The sequence below is a fragment of the Schistosoma mansoni genome, chromosome 2 (assembly GCF_000237925.1).
Source record: "Schistosoma mansoni strain Puerto Rico chromosome 2, complete genome".
In the NCBI taxonomy this organism is placed as follows: domain Eukaryota; kingdom Metazoa; phylum Platyhelminthes; class Trematoda; order Strigeidida; family Schistosomatidae; genus Schistosoma; species Schistosoma mansoni.
In genome coordinates, this window is record NC_031496.1 from 26,757,900 (window position 1) to 26,782,201 (window position 24,302).

At 32.1% G+C, this 24,302-nt stretch overlaps 1 protein-coding gene and 1 non-coding gene across 2 annotated transcripts in view; both read left to right on the plus strand.

The window, feature by feature from the left end:
• Smp_128250 (hypothetical protein) overlaps positions 1-24,302 on the plus strand; it is a gene marked incomplete at both ends in the record, with an annotated part of 116,177 nt that overhangs the window by 24,542 nt on the left and 67,333 nt on the right. The window contains 3 exons of the mRNA XM_018796237.1: positions 1,255-1,712; positions 2,862-3,072; positions 4,145-4,360. Of these exons, the coding sequence (XP_018650470.1) occupies positions 1,255-1,712; positions 2,862-3,072; positions 4,145-4,360 (885 nt within the window). The remainder of the gene's footprint in view (positions 1-1,254; positions 1,713-2,861; positions 3,073-4,144; positions 4,361-24,302) is intronic.
• Positions 7,602-7,668, plus strand: Smp_tRNA_00833_Pseudo_TTG.1.1. Its single transcript has one exon. It is a non-coding gene (tRNA).

Genomic DNA, 24,302 nt, shown 5'->3' on the forward strand with positions numbered 1-24,302 from the left:
CTTTATACTAAAACATACCGAAGACGATTTCCTTCATTACTAAATAAATCCTTGATTTCTATTCTTTCGTTCATTTTATTTGGTTCAGTTAGTTATCCTATTTTTTATTTTTTTTATACAGATCCTGACTGCTGTGTATAAAATGTTATCCAATCCAAGTTGCCTTGATTACTTTGGTTCTCGTTGTGAGACATATACAAGTAGACATTCGAATGCAACTGAGATATGCTTACAAGGTGAAATTCTAAATATATTTTTACGAAAAATATACATTCTAATCACTTTTAATAAGTAGCTAAATTAAATTAAAGCAAATAATCCATCTTCGGTGATTTCCTTTTCAAAAATACGATCATGCTTACGTGAAAGAATAATCCTTGTTTTAGTAAATAAATGGATGGTTATTATTAATAATACGACCTATGCTAAGGTAAAGGTCAAAGAGATAACTATAAGATGATAGATTTTGTTATAAATTTTCCATGTAGGGGCAATGCGAATAGAAATTAATTAAATGTGATCAACTACTAGAAACAACAAAAATAGGACCAATGACATCAGTGAATTTTTAGTTGGATATATTTGGACATATAAAATTACTAAGTATTATGCAACATTACTTAGAGTTAAAACGGGTGATAAATAGTAAACGGAAACTAAATACAGAGTGAACTATATAGTGGTGAATAAATTGACCTTACCAACCATTTTGTGTACAGAAATCCAGCTGTGTACTGTAATAACAATATGCCTTTCCAGAATGAAAAGATGTATAAATGCCTGTCGTAGGATTTGACGTGATCTTATAAATTATCCGAAATTCATAGTTTAATACCGCATGACCATGATAAACTGTCTATTATAGATTTAGAAATTGATAAACTAGTGAGAAGCAGTGACCAGTGGAGTTCAACCGAGTCTGTTGTGAGATAGTAACTCACTTAAGACAATGGTGAACGGTGACATTATTTCGTAGATCGGTTGAAGTTAGACATTAACATCGTTGGATCCCGGCTCAGTGGTCTAGATGTTAGGCGTTTGTGCGCAAGACTGGTAGGTCCTGGGCTCGAATCTCGCGAGGAGGGATCGTGGATGCGCACTGCTGAGGAGTTCTACAATAGGATGAAACGATCGTCCAGTGCTTACAGGTTTTCCATAGTTTCCACCTTCATATGATTAATGATTTCAACTACAAAATTACTAAAATCTTCACAAAACCCCCCTTCTGAAAACTTATTGTTTGTTCTATTATAGGTAAAACATTAAAATTTACTTTAAATCCTGAATTCGACTTTACTAATGGGACTTATACATGTCACGTTCAACATCGTCCTCCGAAAATCATATACACTATTGAAACTTGGTTAACTCTTGAAATTCAAGGTTTACCAAAGTTAGTATGGAGCAGTCCTCGTTTAAAATATAACATTCAATTAATGAGTAACGGAAGACCTCCAAGACGTAAATCAAACAAAGTGGATTATGATATTCAAACTCTGGAGCAACAATTTCTAAAACATGGTATTTTGTTGTTATGGAATGAGAATATTTATTTAGAGCATAAGACAGGTTTACCTATATGGGATGATGCAATTGTTCATAGGTCTGTTGACAAAGAAATATCACTGTTTCAACTGAAGTTTTTGAAAGATTTTGGAACTGAACCTCCGCCACTTCAAAGACACAAGGAGGAGAAATACATAGTTGTGCAGGTAAGCAACTATTTTATATTTCTTTTAAATGAATATAGAAGCCAGTCAAATAATGTAAAATATTGGGTGGTAGTGCATAACTGCAGATTGAGGCGCTTCTCAGAATCAGAGATAAATTACTACAATTTCCATGGCTGTTGCAGCGAACACTGAATAACTTAGGAACAGCCGCACATGAAATAGTCGGTAACGACTTAAAAAAGTGATGAAGACTAAGTGATTCGAAGCAAACTGCAACAAATGTTCAAATTATTTTAAACATTTTGTCTTTGATGAGTTTAAACATAATGTAAACCAATTCATGGAAACTATCATCCCTGTATGGTAATCATATTACCGTATTTGTTATGTCGACCTCTAAGTTTAGACACCAAAAGGCTTTTATAGAATTAATATTTCTGTAGGTGATAGTAGATATCAAAATATGAACCAATCATATATACATCAAACCCCATTAAATATTTTATGGATTTTTTTCATAAAAGGAATTTCAATCCTTACAATGAACAAATCCAGAAATCAGTAAATATGTTTGACTACTTACTATGAATAAGTAGTAAGATTTCATGTACAAAAAAAAGGAAACATTGTGGTGAAAAATTGACTATCACCGATCTTTCATTCCAAATCAAAGGTTATTTACATCATGCTAAAAACGTCGACCTAGTTAGATACTGATACGTTCCTTTCCTAACACATAAATACTATAGTAGGATGAGAACGTGGTAAACTCCCATGGATTTCATCGGAAATATAATATGATATAACTAAGTCATTCTTGTGACAAAAGAATGAAATACGTAGTTATAATCAATTAAGGTCTTTTCATATCGCTCTCTTGTATTGCATTGGACGTTTTTGGTTGTGAAGCTTAAAGCAATGTGTTTGAGATAATAACGTCGAAATAATAAGATTGGCAACTGACAGTTATTTATACTATAAAATTCAATAAACATATATGTTATAAGCTTCTCAACCTGATGTAAATCATCAGAACACATGTTTACCCTTTATCTTCCAACATTGTCTCACAAGATATTCTAGGATATGTGTAAATCTGCCAACGAATAGCTTTTTCTGGAAAATGAAATAAATTTAACCACTCCTTGATTGGTGAAATCCATCACTAAATAACTCATTTTTCTTCAGTTCTCTAGACCATTTCAGTACAGTACTTCTAATTGGGGCAATCAAACATGTCAAATCAATATAAGCCATATTCATCGTGCACAACCAATCTATGCAGAAAACACTAAAGTTTCAGTAGAAACTACATCCATTCCACAGAGAACTACATCAAATGCATTCCTGTACACATTGAAAAATTCACAAAAAAGATCAACCATTGAAATCAAATCACGTAAGTTAATGTGTTTTCAATGTAATGTGATTCTTTTGAAATGTGAGTAAAGATACTGTACCCATATTTAGGCGCTATACGGTTGAAATAATATTTAACTTTATAAAAACATCTTAGCCTCTGAATGATGAATTTTCATTCATGCTGAGGATTAAATAATTAGTGTGAATTTATCTTAGTTCTCCAGTAACTCCACTAGTTTGATGATCCCTCATTTTGATATTGGGTGATATGGCTTCTAGACACATGGTAATCATCAATTCCACCAGGGAGCCAAATATACCTTGATGACAAATATCAATCAGTTTTTGAAAAAAATCTAGGTTTAAGGCTTCCTACGGTTTACGTTCATCCGTATGATGGTGGCTAATCAAATTTATTAAATCAATATGTTCAGCTTATTTAGCTGTCATTATGATGATCATCATAATATAATTATAGATTCCATTGTTGCGTATCAGAACGTTAGCATCTATCCTGAAGGTGGTTTTGTTGATTGGGGTACCTGAAGAGCAACATGCATGAGAGAAGCCTGTAAGAATAGCCAGAAAAGGGTGAACGGGCAAATCGGTGAGCAGATCGAATGTATTCTCATTTACAGGAAACATAGTTGACAACAATCAACAGCGATATACGAATTGGGACTAAGATTAGTCTGATAAGTCTAAATAATAACTTCCTGATCCCATCCATCTTATATATTCTTCCACGCCTCTTACGAAATAAGCAGCTACTGTTGCTGAGAAAATAAGTCTGAAGCCAATACGACAAATAAAAACAATTAGCCGTCTCCAAGCGGAAACATTATACATTAATTGTATGTTGTAGAACGACTGCATATACGTGGCCGATTCAAGTTATAATACAATTATTTGTTTCTGGCTCGATAATTTTTGAATCAAGTTTCACTCTACCTGTGATTAGGGTACATTCAGTAGATTTTATCACTCCTGAAACTTCAAGATGTGGGATTTAGCACGGCATTCAGAAATTTCAAGGTGTAATTCAGCCGTAAGTTACATTCTTCAAACTTATTAATATAAGTATTCTTTTTCATTCAACTTAAATATAGATATCAATCATTCCTTATTATACACTGCTGCTTGTTTGAACGGACTAACTTTTACGCAATCAAAACCCAATGGATTTAGTGATAAAATCAATACACCCAGTGATGAAAAATATTTCACTGAACAGGTCGGTCGACTGTATCCAGAAATACAAGTATCTACTCAAAGATTGGATACAAACTGTGAATTGAACACAACTTGGAGAGTGACTATCGCAGGTAAGTGACTTTTACAAACTTTCTTTACACTACTTAAAAGTAGTAAGTAAACTCAAAAGTGTCTAAAAGTTTTTTTTTACTAAATGGAACTAGTTTTATTCTCAGTAAGGGGTTTGTAGAAACTGAAATAATTCTTAACAGTTCAGTTTAATAGTCGATCTAAGCTAGTTTTATTTTGTAGATAGCTAATATCCCAGTTTACCTACCACTCTATAAGTTTCATTCATCAACGTATAAGATACAGAACGTAATATGAGGTGGTATGTCAGTATAAAACTTTCTAATTATTCCATTAATTTTCGATAGAAAAACAGACTACTATCTAGTGACATCCTGTATTAAATGGATTGCGCCGAAACAAACTCACAATAAGAAAGGCAATTTATGTTTTCTCACATGAATATAACGTTTATTATTGAGTATCAGCCGTGTCTTATTCATGAGGGTTGAAGAGTTGGAAAATTCATTCATTCAAAGGATTTAACGGGTTTCCATTATTCTCTTATCAGACAATCCATCTTCAAGGATACATAATAACTTAATATATGGATCGTTTGATACAAGCATCATCATAGGGGTCCCAAAAGCAACATCTTTGATTTTTCAGATAACGGAGAGTTAGATCCATAATGGGTTAGTAAAATGCAGACTCCTCGATCGAAACAGATTCATTATATTTAGTCACCTACTAGGTTGATAGATTCGTACCAAATGTAGTGAGCTTCATTTTTAAAAATCGTATTTCAAATGCATAAAAGATTTACTTTGCTATCTTGCCCCATGAACTTTACAACTAACTATGGTTATCAAATATTATAGCATTCTTTTTTTTCAATGAATTTCAATGTGTCTGCGTCTCGCTCTACTGGAAGAAAAGGTGTGAATTGAATGAACGTTTAGTATCAGATAAAATAATGTCTGCCAGGACTTTTCAAGATTTCAGATGTCTATCCATAACTGTGTTCATAATGATATCAAAAGATTAACCACACAACTTAGTCAGTGCCTTCAGTGCTCTCCGCGATATAGCAAAATATTTTTTCTCAAAAACTCAGGAAAGAATGATAGGGAATAGTAAGAAGTAATAGGTTATATACAGGAATTTACAAATCATCAAAGTATTGAGTAATACCAAATGGGAGTAGATAGTTTATTGACTACCATTACATGTATTTGTGCAGCTTCGAGAATGAATTCATTTTAAACAAGTTTATTGATCAACCCATTTTTTCTTGTTTTATGTCACTATAGATACCTTCCCCTAAATGTCGCTAAGAATACACAGTAACATAACCTCTGAAACAATTTTCTTTCAAAATCTTCACTTTCCCCGTCATCGTTAATCATACTAATGTCTAAAAATGATATGAATAATTCATAAATTTTGTTATACTCATAGGATAGGTTGGATAAGTAAAAAATATATTATATATAGAAATGAGACAATGAAATACGAAAGACATTAATCATTTTCAATATATTCATATCAATTCATGTATGATTAGGCTGATAGGACCACCGGAGTTTAGTATTTCCTATGCTAACAGTATATTATGTACTTTATATCATAAAAGAATGTTTTTATATCCATTTCCGTTTGTGTTATTCTGTAGGTGCACATAGTCATTATAGGTCTTGATGGAATAGAAACAATTGCTTAATGTCAGTTATCATTATTTATGTTCCCATGATAACCATAGTTCATCAATCTAATATTTATGGTAAGCATCTCTGTTTCATTGAAACGTGTGTGACCAAATCATAATGGGATATATTTTTTTTTAGTTCTGATGTTAGCTGATATGCAGACATAGTTGTAAACTTTACAGAATAAAAGTTATTAGAAGCAACATGTAGATGTCATCGCTAACTAATCCTACCTGATATAAACTACGGACTCCAGAACATAAAATGTTTCCTTGACTCTGAGGTGTAATAATTATCTGATTACTTGAAACAGAATAATATCAAAATTAAAATGTCTATTTTCATAGTTGCAAGCGTCAGTCAATTGAAGTTAGACCACCAAGGAAAACCTGGAAGCACTGGACGGTCGTTTCGTCCTACTGTGGGACTCCTCAGCAGTGCGCATCCACGACCTCGCCTCGCAAGATTCGAACCCAGGATCTACCAGTCTCGCTCCTGAGCACTTGACCGATAGACCACTGAGCCGGCATCCGATGGTGTTTATGTCTAACTCCAACCAAACCACGAAGTTGAGCAACTGCTTCCAGTTTTTCGTTGGTGATCTAGCCTCAATTGACTCACACTTGCAACTATGAAAATACTAAATCTCCACAAAACCCCTTCTGATAATAAAATGTCTATTTCAAATCACCACCAAAAAAATAAATTTTAATTGCCAAGTATAGATTCACAGATCTCTTGCTGATTAGTGTTCACTGAATTTTATTTTCTTCATAGTGTCAATCTATATTCGAAACTATTCATGATCTATTTAAATCTCCACATCATTTTCAACTGATATGCATAGGGATAGAGAGAGAAAAAAATTAGGTCACTAAGTCCAACATGGAATTTAATTAAATTCATGAAGGATTATGTCAGGATGGAACATTAAACTACCTAATAATATGAAGACTACAATCTACATTCTTGTTACTTGTTAATTGTATAGAATTAATTAACAACTAGGTATATAGTGATCTTAGTAGTAACTATAAATAACGAATAAACTAGTCTTAAAGAAATACCATTATTTACAATACAACATATATGGTAACTCATATGTAATCTGATAATAAGTACATTATGTAATTATTACATTATGTCTGTCAGACATAAAAATAGTACCAATCTAATTAACATCTAATTGACATATCATATTTAAGAAAATTACTTCAATTCAATATTTTCCATGGGTTAAATTTAATTTTTAATCATATTAAACTTTATACATTGTTAGAGCTTACAAATGCCATTCTCATGAATCTCAAAAAAAAATATACACAATACACCATGTTCATAATTTAAGTTATAATCATTTAAAGAAACAAAGATGGATAGTGGCTAGAAGTGGAATCCAGGACGCGCGTTTCGTCCTACTTAGGACTCGTCAGCTGGATGCACTTGCATCTGAGTTGATGTTCACTCCGAGACTCGAACCCAGGAACTTTCGCTTCAAACGCCATCACATTATCCACTCAGCTACTGAGTTAAACAAGTAATAATAAGTGAATTCAAACTTCACCCCATTGCACATGCAAGTGGCTATTCAAACTCATTAGCTGAGTGGATAACGTGATGGCGTTTGAAGCGAAAGGTACTGAGTTCGAGTCCCAGAGTGAACATCAAATCCGAGATGCAGGCACGTCCAGCTGACGAGCCCCAAATAGGACGAAACGCGCGTCCTGGATTCCACTACTAGCCACTATCCATCTTTGCTTACAATGCTTGTGAAATAAAGCTGTATCGAGGCAATACGCATAGTATGCACATATGCCAATAAGAGACTGACCAGTTGTAGTCCTTAACATCAATGGTAAGATTCAAACAAATAATACTAAGTGCATTTATAGAAACGTTTGCTGGATAGAAAGTATGGAGGTAACGAAACTACCAGATAAGTTATAAATGGATAATATAAATAGAAATAAGTAGGAGTATGAATAAACATCAGGTAATTTACCTTAAATTAATCATCAGATAACAAAATGGTAACCAACAGCATTCATTCAGAACTATGCACTAGATATGTCACGTGCTAGTTTCGACTAGTTGAAGGATTTATGTTCTCTGAGCTGGCTGGTTGAATTGTTAGGTTTTTATTATCTTTAGGTGTATTAATTTTAAAGATAAGTGAACTATTAGGATCTCCACAATTGACTAACAGTTTGTTCTGTAAACTTAAAATTTGGTTGACTTATATACATAACCATCTGATCAATCTCTGTATTTTTGCTTTGATTATTTATTGCATTTGTTAGTACTTTTGCTTATTAACTAATAAACTTGGTCATTTTCGATATGTCCATATATTGAAACTTGATCGCAGTACCAGGAAATTATGATGTTGTCTAGATGAAATAAACTATCCAGCTCAGAGAACATAACTCCGACGTCGTCGACTTGAGCTACAAACATTATCTATCACCTGTTTCATAGTTATTTATTACCATCACGAAAGTAATAACTCTAGTTTATCGGAAAATTTTCTATGGCGTGATATGTTACTCTCGCTTTTCCGAGGTAAGGAGTCTTTACACACTTTTTCATCTGAATGCTTTCTTTTTAAGTAAAATTGGTGACTATAATTTGGAAACACATAACTCATTACAGTAAATTTATTAATTTTCCACAAAAAGCTGTTAGATATGTCTATTCAACTTTAGTCTCGATTAAGAATATCAATAATCGTACATGATATATCCAGTTCCTTAATTTTGTGAAATTTTAGTTCATGAAGATGACATAAATTCCATTATCAAATCGACTAACCGAATTTTGCATCATTATTATAATGAATGTCTCAACAATTCATATTATGCAAATATAAACTGATTAAGTGATCTTTTGACTTTAAAACTGTCTTATATGTTCATTTATTTTGAACAGATACACATTCAAATTCACACACATCTACGCATGAAAATATTATTTATACCTAAAAAAGTTACAGGGAATTAAATCATCACTCAAGAATGTCAAAAAATACCAAGTTCAACAATGTTTACATTGCTTAACATTGCTAATAATAGTGTCTGTATACAAAAAACGTTAACAGAAAGTGAATGCGATAGCATTTAATATAAGCGCCTAAGGTCAACCGATTCATGATCTTGTACAACCCTTCATGAAATGTTTGGGATGCATAACTGTCTCATAACCGACACAGATTGAACTCCACTGGTTACGGCTTTTCATACTACGAAAAAAACGACCGTCTACTGCTTCCAGGTTTTCAGTGGTGATCTAGCTTAGATCGAAAAGTACTACAATCTCCAAAAATCCCCATACTGATAGCAAATGTTATTTATTGGAATTACAATCTAGTAGTTGAACAATTTATTCTAATTGAAAGATAAAAAGTGTTGTTATCCACTTCTTTATGATTAAGTTAAAACTAGGTTTAAGTAAAATGTACTTTTATTTGGTTAGTAAAAATTATTGTTTGGTATATTTGGTTGAAACTAATAAACTAAGAAAATAAAAAGACTTACGACTTCTCAAGTACTTTAATAAATTAGCAAAAGGTTATTTAATAATAAGTATTAAGTTCGGAGTCATGGAGATTACTGAGTTTCATTAAAGTCGTGAAATGATCAATATGGTCGCTCAATACTGAGAAGTCTCATACTAGGACGAAATGATTGTGTAGTACTTCCAAGTATCCAATAATCATCTAATATTGATCTGTTCATTATTTTAATGGAATAAATATTCAATCAAATAAAACATTATTAATAACAAACATTTTATTCTCAAACAACCGTCTTTTAACATTTTCTCTTATATCTTTTAATCGGTTTTCTGTTCACCTGCATACTGTTTCCCATATATATATATATATATATATATATATATTGCGTGATAATCTCATCAGCTTCACCATTACAGCACTCTTAATGTAGAGTAAAAAATGAATCATTCCATTAAAGAATCTATGTATTCAAATTGAATTCCAATTATATTACGGAGATAGTATCTTACATAAATAGTTTCTCAAAACGAGGCATTATTGTATTCATTTTAGTATGTTAAAAAATTTGAAAAATGATTTGGAAATAAGAAAAATGAGAAAGTTTTGTTCCAATTAAAAACGCAATTAAAGATATATATATATATATATATATAGGCGAACAATATTGTTTTCAATTAGATTTTCAGAAGGGATTTTGTGGAGATTTCAGTATTTGCATAGTTGAAAGCATGAGTTAATTGAAGTTACATCACCAAGGAAAACCTGGAAGCACTGGACGGCTGTAGATGTGCACTACTGAGGAGTCTCACAATAGGACGAAACTGCCGTCCAGTGCTTCCAGGTTTTCCTTGGTGATCTAACTTCAATTGACTCATGCTTTCAACTATGAAAATTAGATTTTCATTAGGCTTTGTCCTAATATTCAGTAATATTTATACGTATATAAGAAATTATTAAATCAATCTCAAAGCAGTTTATGACTCAGTGATAACGGTGGAATAGATTACATAAATAAACATAATAAATAAAAATAAGTACAAATTGACAGTCCGATGACAGGTGTACTAGTCGTGATAAGAATTACATAGGCTTGAATCTGTGTATTATAATAGGAAGTAGGTTAATGGTAAAGTAAATACTGCAATAACATTTATTAAAATTAGAAAATTATATAATGAAGCGTTCACATAGTTGGATAGTGAAGCGCATATTTGAAAAAAAGGGGGAATGCAAAAAATGAACGAAAAGTATGGAAAATAATAATTAAAAAAATCCTTTTGTATTGATTGTTTGAATCTGCCTAATGATGCTTAGAATTGTAACTATTCAGTCTCATATTGGCATATGTGCATCCTGCACGGATTGCCTCGATATTGCCTTAAATCACCAGTATTATAAGCAAAGACGGATAGTGGCCAGCAATGGAATCATTAATGGGTGGAGTCTTTATTCCCTTATTTTTCAATTATTGAAGCGCATTAGTCAGTTGATTCTCTGCTCCCAGGTTTATATACTTAAGGTTGTTGAGTTTTGGAATTTAGTCTGATTATTCAAAACTGAGTTCATCTTATCAATGTAATCTGTTTTGCTCATTAGAACTAGCCCACATCCTTTGTCTGACTTGCTTATAGTCATAGCGTCATCTTTTCCAAGCTTATGTATAGCGTTTTGATGCTGTTCGCTGAGTGTGGATTTGATGGCTTATTTAATATTTTCGTATTGTTAACAGATTTCAACTAACGTGCTCTTAGATCTAGTAAGTTCCTTTGGGGAGATCGGGACCAACTCTGTTGTTCATAAACTCCACTTCGGTATCTAATTGACTTGTTATATATCCATAACCATAGAATCTAGAATCAAATGATTGCACTATATCCAACTTAACAATGGGAAATTTATGAACAGGATAACTTTTATTTTGGTTAGTTTCAATCAATGATTAATAAGAAATTCTCTCGTAATATCAGAGCGAATTTTTCACTGGTATATAACTTTGTTATGGTCCAAGATTTATCTTTTCGACAGTAATATATTTAGATGACCTTGTCGTTATAACTTATACTCTTGAAGTTAAATTGAATGATCTCATGGCCTCTTTAGTCAAATAACATTTAATATGAAGGTTATGATAAATATTGTTTCCACAAGCATTTACGTTTTCTACTCAGAAATCCTTGATATGTAAAACAGTGGGTACGGATTTGAAAAAAACATTCTAAAAATCAAACCCAAATCTTATTGATTCTCTAATGGAACTCATTAAAAAGTGAGTTTCAAGAGATCAGATGTGAATAACAATGCACGTAAAGTATTCAATGCGAAATTCAATAAATGATTTTAACGAAATAGTATATAAAAGACCAAATTTTATGTGGTCACTTCCTGGATAACTATCTAATAAAATTAACATACTTCAGGTATAAAGTGTAAATCTACAGGATCTGAAAAAGGATTCAGGAATATAAAACTTAAGCTTCTTTGAACAGTAATATTTGCTCAGTATAGCACGATGTAAGCAACTGATAGTCGGATGGATACTACTAAATTTATTTTTTGTTGTATTGTCAATTACATTTCAACAAGAGTACGCATTGTTCATTATGTAATTTCACTTTGACTAGTGAAATATAATTTATACCTATGAATTTCAACTCCTGACCACCATAAATAGTTTTGCATTATGACTACACTCTGAGTTTAAATATCTATTCTCAAAATGAAATAAGTGGTTAGAAAACTAGCATGATTTTTAAATTCGTTTTGCATGTTTTGTTTAAACCTTCCTATTGATGCTTAGAACTATAATTGATCAATCTCTTATTGACATTTGTGCATCACGTACAGATTGCCTCGATATTGCCTCAAGCCACAAGCACTATAGGCAAAGATGGATGATGCGTAGCAGTGAGATACAGGACGCACGTTTCGTCCTGTTTAGGACTCGTCAGTTGGATCCACCTGCATCTCAGAGTTGATGTTCACTCTGGGACTCGACCCCAGTATTGTTCGCTTTAAACTTCATCATTTTATCCACTTAGCTTCTGAGTCTTGGTAGTCAATAGCTAGTGCAATGAGGTGAGGTTAAAACTAACTCAGTTTCTCCCTGGATTGACTGTTTTTAGTTATCATTATTATTGATTCACGATAATAGTCATTTTCATATTTGTTAACTCTCAAAGGGATTTTACGACAATGATGTGTTTACATATATGTCTATTGAAAAAATTATTAAAAAAAAAACAGAAACTAGATTATGGCAGAATATCTGCTTCAATAATAACATATTGTTATTATCAAATATAGGAAATCTTGTGTTGTTCACTCATCTATTAAACAAAAAGAAAAAGGACAAATGAAAATTAGGCTTGAGCGAAGTATCGGAAGCATATCAAGGGAAGTGGCATAAGTTAGAAAACTAATTTACTTTTCTTTCAATCAGCCTCTTCAAGATAAATATGTATCTAAACATTTTTTTTCGAGGTCATTTATTGTTTTCATTTCTTTAAATTTTGTCTATATTATTCCATTCAACTTAACTTAATGTTTAGTCACCCCACTTGGTACAATATTTGTGATGAGTGTCATTAAGGATAAAGGAAGCTATCTGACTAATCACGGAAAAACAATTTAGTAAAACACGTTTATGTTAAAAGTTTTCTACAATGAGAAAGCATTAGCGATGGGAATAGACAGTCTAAACAATATAATCTAAGTCTGTTAGAAACGAACTCATTAGATTAGTCTCACCAAATATACTTCGATTATGTAATGAGTGTTTGTTGAATATGAAACTAAGAATTTGAGTAATTGCTGAGATGGTACTCTCCAAATTTTTTTTATCAAAGCGACTTTTTTGAGTAGATGTTCTCTGCAGTTTCACTGTTGAAGAAGTCTTAAGTATGTTGAAATTGAAGGAAAGATATTCACGAATGAATTTTGAAAGAGCAACATATTTTCTTTTCATCCTTTCATGAGAGATTTTCAGTATTACTTTCTCACTCTACTATTTATCACTTCTCACTTAATATACGTAATCATACTGAATTAGCATTATGAAACAGATAAAGCTGAAGTCTTGTGTACTATATAGTAAATCAATTGACTGACAATTCGTCATCCAGTTGAATATTGGGTACAAAAACTATCAAGACTAGCAAGAACAGAGAAACAGGTGAATACAACACTTTGAAGAACTCTCGAATAAACCAGCCCCACTGAACTCACCGCATATCGAAGCAGCACCTACAGACCTTCTCATAGATGTCACTCCACCAACGATAGGACAAATCAAAATGGGCATCAGACAAATCAGTAGTGGGAAAAGCGGCAGCACCAGACAATATACCAGCTGAAGCACTCAAGTCAAACATAGAAGTAACCGCAAGTATGCTTCACGTCCTATTCAGGATGATTTGAGACGAGGGACAAGTGACAAATACAGACTGAAAAGTAAGACACCTCATAAAGATACCAAAGAAGTAGATCTGATCAAGTATGAGAACTATAGAGGAATTTTACTGTTATCAGTACCAGAAGCGTTTTCAACAATATTACTGAACCAGAAGAAAGCTTCAGCAGATGCTCAGCTTTGAGATTAACAGGCTGGATTCAGTAAAGATCGGTCGTACACTGACCAAATCACGACAGTACGGTTTATCTTTGAATAATCAATTGAATGGAACTCGTCACTATACATAGGATTCCTTGACTATGAGAAATCATGTGACAGAGTGGATAGGAAAACCCTGTGAATTTTTCTTCGACACTATTGTGTCTCTGAGATCTTCAACGCCATACGGAATCCATCTGATGAAATACACTGCGAAGTGAAGAGCGGCTTGAGACGAATGTGCCTAATCTCACTCATTTTTTTCTTGTAGCGGTCGAGTAGTTAGTGAAGATCCGTATATATCAATGAAAGCATGGAATATAATGGACAAAATGAATGCAGATAGATTATTCGGAGTTCGTGGACGACCAGGCTCTTCTATCCCGTGCATACCAACAAATAAAGGTAAAGACGGACAGTATAGGAGCAACCTCTGTGTTTGTATGCTTCAAGATTCGCAGAGAAAATAAGCAAGATCCTAAAATAAGACACGGAGAGCACCAACCCAATCACACTTGATGAAGAATCTCTGGAAGAGGTGGAAACGTTTACATAACAAGGAGGATTCGATGCAGATGTGAAGTCGAGGATCAGCAAATCAAGGGCACACTCCATCGCTTGAAGATCACTTGAGACTCAAAACAACTGTCAACCAACATCAAGGTCAGAAACTTCAATACGAACATCAAGGTAACCTATGTTGATTGGCTAGATACTATCAGCAACATTTCACTGTGTCAGAAAACAAACCGGCTTCTATTTGAAGAGAAAATTAGCAAAATACGTTGGAGTTGGATAGAACATTCATTGTGGAAATGACCAAACTTCATCACGCGGCAATTCATAACCTGGAATCCTGAAAAAAAGGAAATGTGCTAGATCAGCAAACACACTTCGTTGAGAGTTGAAAGCAGACATCAAAAGAACGAATAGTGATTGGAAACCACGAGATAGCTATGAGGATTCTGGTGGGTGGCATGTGCTCCTCCACGGGGGGCAACATGTGTAAATAAACATCCACATACGTATCCAAGACGTTAGTTTCTACTGAAAGTAAAGTCTTGTAAATTTATATTTTACGGTCAAATGGTTAAGTGAAGAAGCATTCACTGGAAAGTTATGTATATTTTGACTACAGCTGAACTTTTATTCTTTAACTTTAAAATTTATCAAGTCAAACAAATACATGTTTGAGTCAATATTTTCTATAGTTAACTAACCATTCTTTATATTTATTTCCAATCAACTTCCTATACAACTATCCCAGTTAACCGATGACAACCTTTTAACTTTCACCAGATATTTTCTTACTTAATCCAAGTTTCATCTATAAATTATTTTCAAAAGGAATTAATTTCCATAAAAATCACCTTAATCAAATAAAATTTTATTCATGCTGAGTGATAATAATAATAACAATAATAAAATCTTCTACCACCTGAAATAAATTTAACCCCTTTCATCCTTTCATCATACAATCATTACCACTATGAAGTACATAACAGTAAAGTAGATGTAAACAAAGTTGCATAGAGTAATTTAAAACATTTATTACACTTTACGTTTATATCTATGCACATATATGATACAATGCACACAATCAAATTGATTATTGTCGGAATAAATAAGATAATTAAATAGAAGAAAATAACACTTCCAGAATCAAACTAGAATATGAAGAGGGGAATATAAATGGTTATTCTAAAAAGAAAAAAATTTTTCAAGGCTATCAGATACCTCATCATAATTTTCTTGTTTTATGAGGGGGGGGCGGGAGGAAAGTAAGAAATAAGAAAACAAGATGGAAACAATAATAATAATAAGCAGTAATAATAATAATAATAAATTCCCAAAATACAAAATGAACATAAATTAAATGGGATAAAATATATAGATTGATCATTTTTCAAAAAAAAATTAATTAAATTGTTCTGTATCCATTCTAAAGTGGAATAAAATTTTGTTTCCTTGGCGGTCGGTGCTTATATATATCTATATCTATATACAATATGAATGTATGTAAGAATGTATAAATGAATAAAGTTAATGACGCTAACAAAAACAAAAAAAAAGGGAATAAAACAAAAATGGCTTCAAATAAAAATTGAAAATTCATTTCTGTAAAGAAGAAAATCTCCAGGAAAAAACGATATCAAATAAAAAAGAAATTTGGTGAATAAATGATCAAAACTGTTTCTTAAACGAAGAAAATAAAGTATACTAACTATTAGTTAGTATCCACGAAAGTAGAAAAAAAAGAAAAAAATAGAGAGAAAAAAAGGGAAATAAAATGAGAAAATCGATATTTAGTCTGACAGTATTAGTCTTTAAATGTCAATATATAGATATTGATTAGGGAAACTAGTTTAAACCAAGCAGAAGCTATTCATAGTGATAATTGGTTTATTGTATCCTAAAATCAGTGTATCCAAGACGTTAATATGGTTGATCAAAATTAATCAATTTGAATGTAGTTTTTATTCACTGGGTTGACATCAGCCAGAGAATGATTTAGGACTTTGAATCAATGAATAACTGTATTCTTTCATTTTGAGGCTTCTTACTATTATTATGGGCTTTTTTGAATATATTAAAGAAACCTTAGGTGAATAATCTGGAAGTAATTTCTACATTATGGATAGATTTTAAAATGACCAATCTAATTTCTGAAGTACGCTGATGGATGGAGCCTTACGTACACTTTAGTTACTCGTAAAAGTAAACAGTTACGTAATCAAAAATATTTTAATGAGTTTGATAATCAGAAGCGTTGTCACTTAGCAACTGTAGAAAGATTAACCACATAATTTATAGATTAGTATTATTATTTGGTTACTATGAACAAGAACACATGAATGTACCCGAAACAATGAAATAACCCCTGACGGATCAATAATGTAACATCAAACATTGAATCATAATATCAATGAATTATATTCGATTAAATATGAGCAGTTGATTTTTATCAACTATTAATATAAATAGTAGTTAAATTATAGGAAAATTACATAATATAATCGAACGACTTTTTACATTCACTTCGATTCCTTGTTTTATCTATTTGTCATATTGTCCCAACCATCCTACTAATATTTTTCTTCATTAACATCATTTGATTAGATGATGCTTAACATAACTGTGTGATATAGTGAAGAATGCTATAATATCAATTCATAAGTTGATCTTTTTTACTCAAGTTAATCTAGTTGATAAGTCCCTTACAAGAAAAGAATTTTCATAGTTGAAATCATGAGTCAATTGAAACTAGACCACCATGGAAAACCTGAAAGCACTGGACGGCCGTTTCGTCCTATTATGGGACTCCTCGGCAGTGCGCATAACTAAAATTTCCACAAAACCCCTTCTGAAGAAAAGTATTATTTCTCTATGATTCATCATTAGATATTAGCAAAATTATGATCGATTATCTTAATTTATGAATAGCCTAAGATTTAATGTTTTTAACATCTTTTAAAATATTGAATTTTGATAATTATTTTCTGTTACAAAACACTGAATTTACACATAATGATTCAATTTCTAAAGTATATTTGTGAATTTCTCACAATAATGCCCCCTGATATAAGACCTATGTGAACTGGGTGAATTAAATTGAGTGTATTCTAAGATACATTTTTTTACTAATTAATTTGTGAATCAGAAAGCTGTGGACATCTAAGTCTATCCATTATAGGATTACTCAGAAGCATCCGAATAAAAGTTCATCAGAGATCAAATTCAAGAAAATTGGGCTACGTATAGATCATTTCAAGATTTGAACAATTAAATTAAAATTCAATGATTCATATTTCTAATTTATTGTTTAAAGTAGTGCATTCGATGAAAGCATTGTTGATTCTGAGTTTGTCAGCTAATAGAATCGAAGGTGCAAAATGTTACACATTACTTAGTTACTTACGCCTGTTATCCCTCGTGGAGGAGCATAGGCCGCTCACCAGCATTCTCCATCCAACTCTGTCTTGAGCAATCCTTTCCAGTTCTTTCCAGATAACATTCATCCTTTTCATATCTGCTTCTATTTCCCGACGTAATATGTTCTTTGGCCTTCCTCTTTTCCACTTCCCTCCCTGATTCCAATTTAGCGATTGCTTTGTAATGTACATTGATGATTTCCTTAATGTATGTCCGATCCACTTCCAACGACTTTTCCTAATTTCCTATTCAGTTGGAATCTGGTTTGTCCTCTCGCATAAAACGTAAATATATACATATCTATATACATTCAGACAGACAGATATACTTAGAAAAAATAGTTCTTTATTTTTCATAATTGTCTGTAAAATATTTGTCTAAGATTGAAACTATCATCAAACTAAACTATTCATGAATATGATGCTTTAATTGATGATACAATTAGTTGTACGCACGATGATAGCGATCATAATCACTATTACTATCATTATTATTATTATTACTGTTATTATTATTATTATCAGAAGACAAGAGAAATAATCGAAAAATAAAAAAAAATAAAAAAATATTCGCCTTTTATAAAATATAATATCTATTCTATCGCAAGTGTTTTGGCTGAGATAAAACTATGCACCACGCATTCATGGAGCTATGTTATCAAATAGTATGTTCCAAATTAATAACCACTATATAGATATGCATCACGAAGCGTAAATTGTTTCAATCTCAGATGTTAGTCAAATGAAGACTGTTATTCAGTGAGATAGAAAAATGAAGTCTCGAATGATTTTTTTCTTTCTTTTTTGAAGAAATGATTAATGATATCAATGAATAGTAAAACAAAAATGAGACATTCGATATGCTTCTATAAATTTGTTTGTTAGTTACATGATCATTGGGAATTTAGAAATACCATGATATTTTCTTTAAGTATTCAAATGCTGACTACCACATAGTATTAATCAAATATAGAAGCCATGCAACATTTTCATTATTATAAGTATATTTTTATGTATCAGTTCAGTATTTTAAAAACGGAATAATTAGTTTGTTACTTATTAAGGCTGTTACATGTAGTGGAGGAGCACAGGCCGGCAATCAGCATTCTCTGTCCAACTCTGTCATGGGCAATCCTTTCCAGTCTTTTCCAATTACTATTCATCTTTTTCATGTCTGCTTCCGATTCCCGACGGAGTGTGTCCTTCGGCCTTCCTCTTTTACGTTTCCCTACAGGAGTACAAGTTCGGATATGCCTTGCGATTCAGTTTTGTCATTTCCGTAGTGTATGTCCTATCGACATCCAAAGTCTTTTCCTAATTTCCTATTCAGATGGAAGCTGGTTTGATCTCTCTCACAGTAGCCTGTTGCTGATGGTATGCGGTTATCAGACATTAAGTATCATGTGTAGACAATTGTTTACAAATGCTTGTACATTCTTGATGATGGTTGTAGTAGTTCTCCACGTTTCAACTCCGTACATTAGGACTGTCTGGACGTATATAATAACAACTCTGACTTCGATATTGGTTAATGAATAGTTGTCTTGAGTTCCATATGTTCTTCAACTATAGGCATGTGGCCCTTGCTTTTCCGATCCTTATGTTTAAGTCTGCATCCGATCCTCCTTGTTCATAGATGATGCTGTGTAGTCACATGAAAAGTTCCACATCTTCCAGAGTTTCTGCATCAAGCGTGATTGTGTTTGTGCACTCTGTGTTGTATTTTAGGATCTCTCTTTTTTCCTTGTGTATGCCCTAAAAACTGAATAATTAGTGATATAAAATGTTATTTATCTACGTAGTAGGAAAACTAACTCTCATTTCATGATTCTTCCAGTTTTCTATGCATAGGGAAAATTTATCTTCAGCAGTACGACAATACTACGCCTGTAGCTCTTCTAGAGTTACTGCCGGTCCCATGCCCGGGTAAAAGAGGAGGGTTTTGCATGGGGTTAGCGACCTCATCCCGTAGAAAAAATAACTCGCTAAAAAAACGCTAACCAGAAGAATAATTCAAACCATTTAAACTCTGCCCTGAGAGTTGAAGGAATAACTATGACACCTCATGATGAAAGCCGAAATTCTTCGGAAGTCACGAGGCCGATGCACCTTCTAACAACCAGAGCAACACTTTTTATAGCTTCAAGAAGCAGATATGAAGAGGATGAATAACAACTGGAAAAAACTGGAAAGGATTGCCCAGGACAGAGTTGGATGGAGAATGCTGGTGAGCGGTCTATGCTCCTCGATGTGGGGTACCAGGCGTTGAACCAGTGAACAGTACGAAAATGTGTTTAGATGAATTATAAAATGAGTTTCACTGAAAACTCTCCAAGAAAAGTGATATGAATTTTTCTTAAACAAGGCAAAAGTAAAAAAAAACAGAAAATCTATGAAATAAAGCATCAATTTTCTCTACTGATTTATATCTTTGTGAGGACTTAGTTAATGTAAAGTGTCAGTTTTATTATCACAATAATATACATGTACTATAATTATCTACAAAATTATAATAGAACATAACTATTTCGTCCTTTAAAAAAACTAAATACAAACTAATTATTCTCATTTTAAGATTAAAAAAAAACTTTATAGATGTACAAATCCGTTAGTAACTACAGGTGTTTCTTCAATTTTTTTTTAAATATTTTACACAAATCTCTCAGTTACTAATGTTAGTGAAAATACTAACAACTAACAAAGGGGAGTTTTGAGAATCGATTTATAAACTCTCAAATCTAAACAAAATATATTTCATAGCTCGTATTTTGAAAATAAAAAAAAATTTTTTTTAATTTCGTTTGGTCAGTTCTATCAATGTCGTTGATTTTCATTCCTTTAGTACTTTTGAAATACTTCAACGGTTGGTGCATATATATATTTTAGTTACCTATTTTATTGTAATTAAGTTTATTATTAGATTTTTCTATCTTTTTTAATTTTGTCTTATTTTTGTTTTATATAGTTGAGATCATGAGTCAATTGAAGCTAGACCACCATGGTAAACCTGCAAGCACTGGACGGCTCACTAGTGACTGACTACATGAGGTATTTCCTGGAGTTCTAGTGAGAAGCAGTAACCAGTGTTCAACCAGGTCTGTTGGGAAATATCAACCCACTGAAGAAAATGGTGAATGGTTGCTCAATTTAGTGGATTGGTTGATGTTTGACATTAGCATCTTTGGATCCCGGCTCAGTGATCTATCGGTTAAGTGCTGTGGCGCGAGACTGGTAGATCCTGGGTTCGAATTTCGCGAGTGCGGGATCGTGGATGCGCATTTCTGAGGAGTCCCACAATAGGACGAAACGGCCGTCCAGTGCTTCCAGGTTTTCAATGGTGGTCTAGCTTCAATTGGCTCATTAACTCGACTATATAAAATTACCAAAATCTGCACAAAACCTTCTGATATTTTTGTTTTCTTTATAAGAAAAAGCAAAACTAAAATGTTTCATTCACATTTATATTGACCATAACATTTTTATTGATTCCAAAACAATAATTTTTTTTTCAAAAATGTGATTTTATTTTTTGTTTTTTTTTCTTGTTTTTTTCTCCACTCAATCTTTATATTCTTCCCCCCCTTTATATCATTTGACATCAGGATATTATAAATAAATAACAATAATCTAGGGTAATGTAAATCAATTTTTTTTATGAAATCATTCAAAAATATTGACAAATTACCCAACTTAGTTTTGTTTTCATTATTTGACAATGAATTTTACTGTTCATATAATAATGTTAAAAAGAACATTTATATAAATGGGTATATATTCCAGCTTTACAGTACTGTTTAAGAAAGAAGTCTATTCATAGAAGGACTAGATATTCTACAATCGTTTTTCATAATATGTGCTATATTGATTAGTAAATGTTTTAGTTTAATTCAAATGAATGGGTTAGAGTTCAATAGGAAACTCTTGGTTAAATATATTTTCTACAACCAAATCATATCAGCTATAAACTATTGTTACTTATAGATAACTTAATATTCATCTGTTATGAGTATGAGACTCGTTTTAATGATACATAATCACAACAACATACATACAGATTTTCTAACACCAGAAAAATCCATACAATGAAACTGAGGACAGCATAATAGCTTGATACATGATGTTAAGCATATAATCGTCTTACCGATCAATTTCGTTTGACGAATAATCCACCTACCTTCTAACAAACAATCCAACCTATACAAAATATTTTGGTAAATTAAAACTGTTTTCAAAGTGGAAAGTCAATACTATATGGATATCATTACCTGTTTATTAAATGTCTTTATATGTTAACTAAAATTGGTCTGACAGTGAATTTTTTTATTAAAAAACTCTGGCACAATGAAATAGTGTCGTGAATTTCTTTTTATTTCTGACTTATGAAACCGTTATCGTTAAATTGTAGTATCAGTTTATATGTTAAGCCCATATACTTTATTCTTGCTTCTGGCCAAGCCAATTAGCCTGTCCATTATGAGTCATATTTTGATCTTGTTAATTATTTGCTTATTAACCTTGACTATATCTTTATATGAGCGTATATGTATGTACCCTTCGTATCCTATTCATCATATGTCTGTCATTCATTTTTGTCTGGTTATAAATATTGAGTAATGCTTGCTCATAGCGAGTTGGCTTCCCCGCCATCTCCAATACGCATCACTTTTGCTTCACTCTCGAGTTGGCTTCCCAGCCATCTCCACTATGCATCATCTTTGCTTCGCTCGTTTACACTTGCTCATGTGCCCACAGCTTTTTGGTCTGCATCATTTATCAATAAAAATGTAGTTGCCGCTTCCTTTTGCCTTCTGATTTTATACACCGTTAAAATTGGTATAATAACGGTTATCGAAGTGAACTATTATTGAAGCACGGCACTGCAAAATTACTCATTTTTCCCCCATACACTGTACATCATTCTTTGCTATATACACTAGAAATTATTTCTCAAATCAAACGTTTCTGTGTACCCTTTTTAATTGAAAAAATTATATCACAAACAGACAACCACTAAAAATCAAGGAGAAGCAGACAATAGTTTCATTCTATTCTTAAGTACTGAAGATCTCACACAAATAATTAAATGAAAATTTTTATGTCATGTGGAGATTATACTTTCTGAGCAGTCATCATACTGTTGAAGTTCTGTCATTTTGAGATATTGGTCCTTCGTTTTTAATGATTGCCTAGATAAAATTAGTTCGTGCCTATAATAAACTGACCAATAAATCGTAAAGTTATAAATCCATCTTGTAACATTACGAGAACTAGAGAAGTTTTCTTTGTATAACTACTAGTCTTAACGGAGAAAAGTAATATTTAGATATTACCATACGATTTGTTAAAATTTACTTTCATATTACATAGTCAAGATTCCCATGATGTGCGGTGACGTAATAGTGATTAACTAAATACTTTCAATTAGAATTTTGTGATAAAATGAACTTACTTGAGCTATATTGTGACAACTTAATATTGTATCTCTAAAATATGTATTGAGTGAACAATATCTATTATTGGAAGACTTCATTTTTGTGGTTCACTTGATATAACTCTTTTACAGAGCACCTGTTACTAAACTTGGCTTTGAGTCACACTGTTTCTATGTTAGTGACAATTGACCTATCTGGCTATCCAGATAAAAGTGTGATGTAACCCGAATCACAAACAAGTAGTTGAAATCTACCTACCTTAACTACTAATGAAAAGAACTAATAATATCCAGAACGTCAATTAGTCCATCGTATATCCTAAATTTTAAATTTCTTTACTGTGATCCTTTACTAATTCATCTCAGTGTATGCTTAATAGTTTGATGTGCTTGCTAATCGATAGACGATAATCTTAATCTCATCACACAATTCAAACATTCCATTTATTTATTCATTTCCCATAACTTTATCCCAACATTAATAGCAATGATTTTGTATACATTTTCCGGAGTGCTGTTTAACCCAAAGAAATTGTTGGCTTTTTCTACGTTTCTAATTCCTTAATACTTTGTTTTTCTGTCTGACTTTTCAAAGCTATGCTTCTTTAATAAATAACATATATGAGTACTATCCAAGTAGGATATTGAAAAAATAAAAAAAATTGTTCTGTGATCGATAATTAATTTGTAGAAACCGTTATCTTAGTTGTTGTTTTTTTCTTGAAAATCATCCCGTCTGAAAAAAATTTTCTATTCTTCAGTTTTTTTTTATTTTCCTAATTCTTAATTATATATGAATAGATTAAATA